This window comes from Egretta garzetta, unplaced genomic scaffold (assembly GCF_000687185.1).
Source record: "Egretta garzetta isolate BGI_Z169 unplaced genomic scaffold, ASM68718v1 scaffold322, whole genome shotgun sequence".
In the NCBI taxonomy this organism is placed as follows: domain Eukaryota; kingdom Metazoa; phylum Chordata; class Aves; order Pelecaniformes; family Ardeidae; genus Egretta; species Egretta garzetta.
In genome coordinates, this window is record NW_009259044.1 from 112,217 (window position 1) to 114,769 (window position 2,553).

The window sequence follows — 2,553 nt, forward strand, 5'->3', positions numbered from 1 at the left end:
CTAAAATATCTTGAAACCTTTCAGCAAGGTGAGCGTGGGAGCTTTCCTCTTGCTCTGAGCCCGTGAGGACTTGACGGTGACCAGCTTGGCCTGGGCCACCGAGGGGATCTCCTTGTAGTTGACGGTGGAGAGGGTGTTGAAGGTGCAGCTGGACAAGCCGTGGTGGGTGGGCAGGGCCACCGGCGTGGCCACCGGCGGGCAGGGACGCTCCTCGGTGATGAAGAGTGGCCGGACGGGCAGGCTCCGCTCCGCCTGGCGCCGCACCCCGGGGCAGCACCTGCTCGTCCCCACTCCTGGGACAAGCAGGGGACATGAGTCCAAAATAGCTTTGCCTTTTCCCAAAATCCCAGAGCAACAGGCCACATGGGTCCCTGGGAATCAGGCAACCTCCCGCACCAGGGGTGTGTGCAGGGATGGATGTGATGGCAGCGCACTGGGAAGCGGGGAGGAGATGGGGCAGGTCCTTGCTGTGAGGAGGGGGAAGCCTCCGTGCTGGGAGCACGAGGGGGGGGTTCAGCAACGTGTGTGACTCAAGGACCCGTGGGACCAACAGTCAGCACGGCCCCAGAAAGGCACAAAAGGCCAGAAAAACACACCGGGGACATCCAGTCCTGGCAGCAGGGTGAGAAAGGGCTCCAGGGACAGGGCACATCCAGAGGGAAGCCAGGAGCTGGAGCGGGCTCAAGCCCTGCCCGGAGACGGCGACGCTGCCTTACCACGCAGCCAAAAAACATCCCACTGAAAATACCAACAGGCTCAAAATAAACACATCATCCCCCAGGGAAGGAGAGCAGGAACCTCGGACATGTGGCAAATACCGATGGGGGTGGAAATAACCACCAAAAAAAAAAAAAAATCAGATTTGGGTTTAGTATCCCAGCTGGAAGGGTGGGGGGGTGGTCAGTGAGCAATCTCCCACCGGGAAAAGACAGCCTTGCCCCATGCCCGATACCTGTACTGCTCCATGTCCAGCTTGTTGCCCAGCAGGAGCACGGGGCCGCGGCGCTGGCAGCCCCTCGCGTGCAGGGCCAGGACCTCCAGGTAGCGCTGGCAGCCCTCAAAGCTCTTCCTATCGTCGATGCTGTAGACGACGAGGAAGGCGCTGGCCCAGCACAGGTAACGCTCGCAGTTCCCGGGGCCATCCTGGGGGCGAGAGGAGCGGCTGAGCCGTGGTCCAGCCGCCATCCAGCTGGGTCACGCCGGGCGTTTGGCATCAGCTGGTGCCTCACCTGGTCGGCGGTGTCCATCCACCTCCGCAGGACGGGCTGCTGGTCCACCAGCTCCTCCGAGGCGTAGGTGTCCTCTGCAAGGAGAAAGGTGGTCGTGAGGATGGGCTGGGGTGTCCTGTCTTCTCCAAAGCCAAAGCAAAGCCCTGGATTCTTGGAGCGCCATGGAAAAAGCTCAGCCCCTGGTGAGGAGCATCCTCCACCAACACCTCCCACCTTGCTCCTCTCTGAGAGAACGTTATTTTGGGGGGCTGGTGGTGGTGCTGCTGGGAACAGTTATTTCCCCGTGCGTGCCGCAAGGGTGAGCTCCCACAGGAGAAGGAGGGAGGGGAAGGAGCCCAGCGCGGCCATCGCTGCACCCGGGGCTCAGCCCTTATCTAAATGCCACGACCTGGAGAGATAAAGTGAGCTGGGGGCTTGACACCAGGGCTGTTGCCCAATAAATCAGGCAAAAGGAGCCCCCTCTTTCCTTTGGAAAGAGGGCAGGCAGGGAGAACCACTCAGCCGCTCCCCTGGGAGGAAGATGCCTTCCCCCAGCGGGTCCTAACGGATGTGTTTCGGAAAGGTTTTGACGTGGGAAGATGAAACCACATTCCCCAAAAAGATCCGAGGAGGAAAAGATTTATCCGTCTTTCCTAAGAGTTGCTGAGTTATTAGGGGCTAGAGTCAGTTCCTGGACAAGGTCCACGTCTCCCTAATGTCCCCGATAAATCATTTACGGTTCTTCCCCGCACCCTGGAGTCAAGCCTAAGAAAATAGTTATTAATTACTCAAACGAGTGGAAAAATAAATGCCCAGAACCACTCACTGCAAAGCACAGCCCCTGGGGCCGCTCCCCCAGCCCTCCTCCTGCCCGACACCCCCCAGGAGCGAGCAGGAGGCATGAGATGCTCCCTAAGGACTCCCCAGTAATTAGGCTTCCAGTTTCTTTGGGGGGATGTGAGGAGCTGACGTTCCCCCCTGGGACATGCCCACGGAGGGAGCGCTGCTTTCACCTCTGCTTTTACAGGCAGGTTTGGGTCAAATCCAGCCCTTCCGTTGTTTTTCATGTAATCTTGGGTATTGTTTGGTTTTGTTTTTTTTTTCCCCTCAAATGCCGTCTTTGTAGGAAACACAGGAGATGGGAAGGATGCTCCGTGGGAACTCATGAGGGACAACCGGGGGGAAACACGCGGAGAAAGCGTCTTTCTTACCCAAGTTGGGATCATATTCGCTAATGAACCTCTTGGTTAGAAACTTCACGGTCAGGGCTGCAGGAGGCAGAAGAGGAGGGTGAGGTGGGCATCCCCCCGTGGCACCCCGGCCCCCCCCGATGCCCGGCCATCCC

General features: G+C 58.9%; 1 protein-coding gene across 1 annotated transcript in view; it reads right to left on the bottom strand.

The window, feature by feature from the left end:
- Positions 1-2,553, bottom strand: part of RASL12 (RAS like family 12) — a 3,555-nt gene continuing 1,002 nt past the window's right edge. Inside the window, exons 2-6 of the mRNA XM_035890593.1 lie at positions 2,420-2,476; positions 1,230-1,303; positions 953-1,143; positions 665-738; positions 1-293 (exon numbers count right to left, since the gene is read on the bottom strand). Of these exons, the coding sequence (XP_035746486.1) occupies positions 1-293; positions 665-738; positions 953-1,143; positions 1,230-1,303; positions 2,420-2,476 (689 nt within the window). The remainder of the gene's footprint in view (positions 294-664; positions 739-952; positions 1,144-1,229; positions 1,304-2,419; positions 2,477-2,553) is intronic.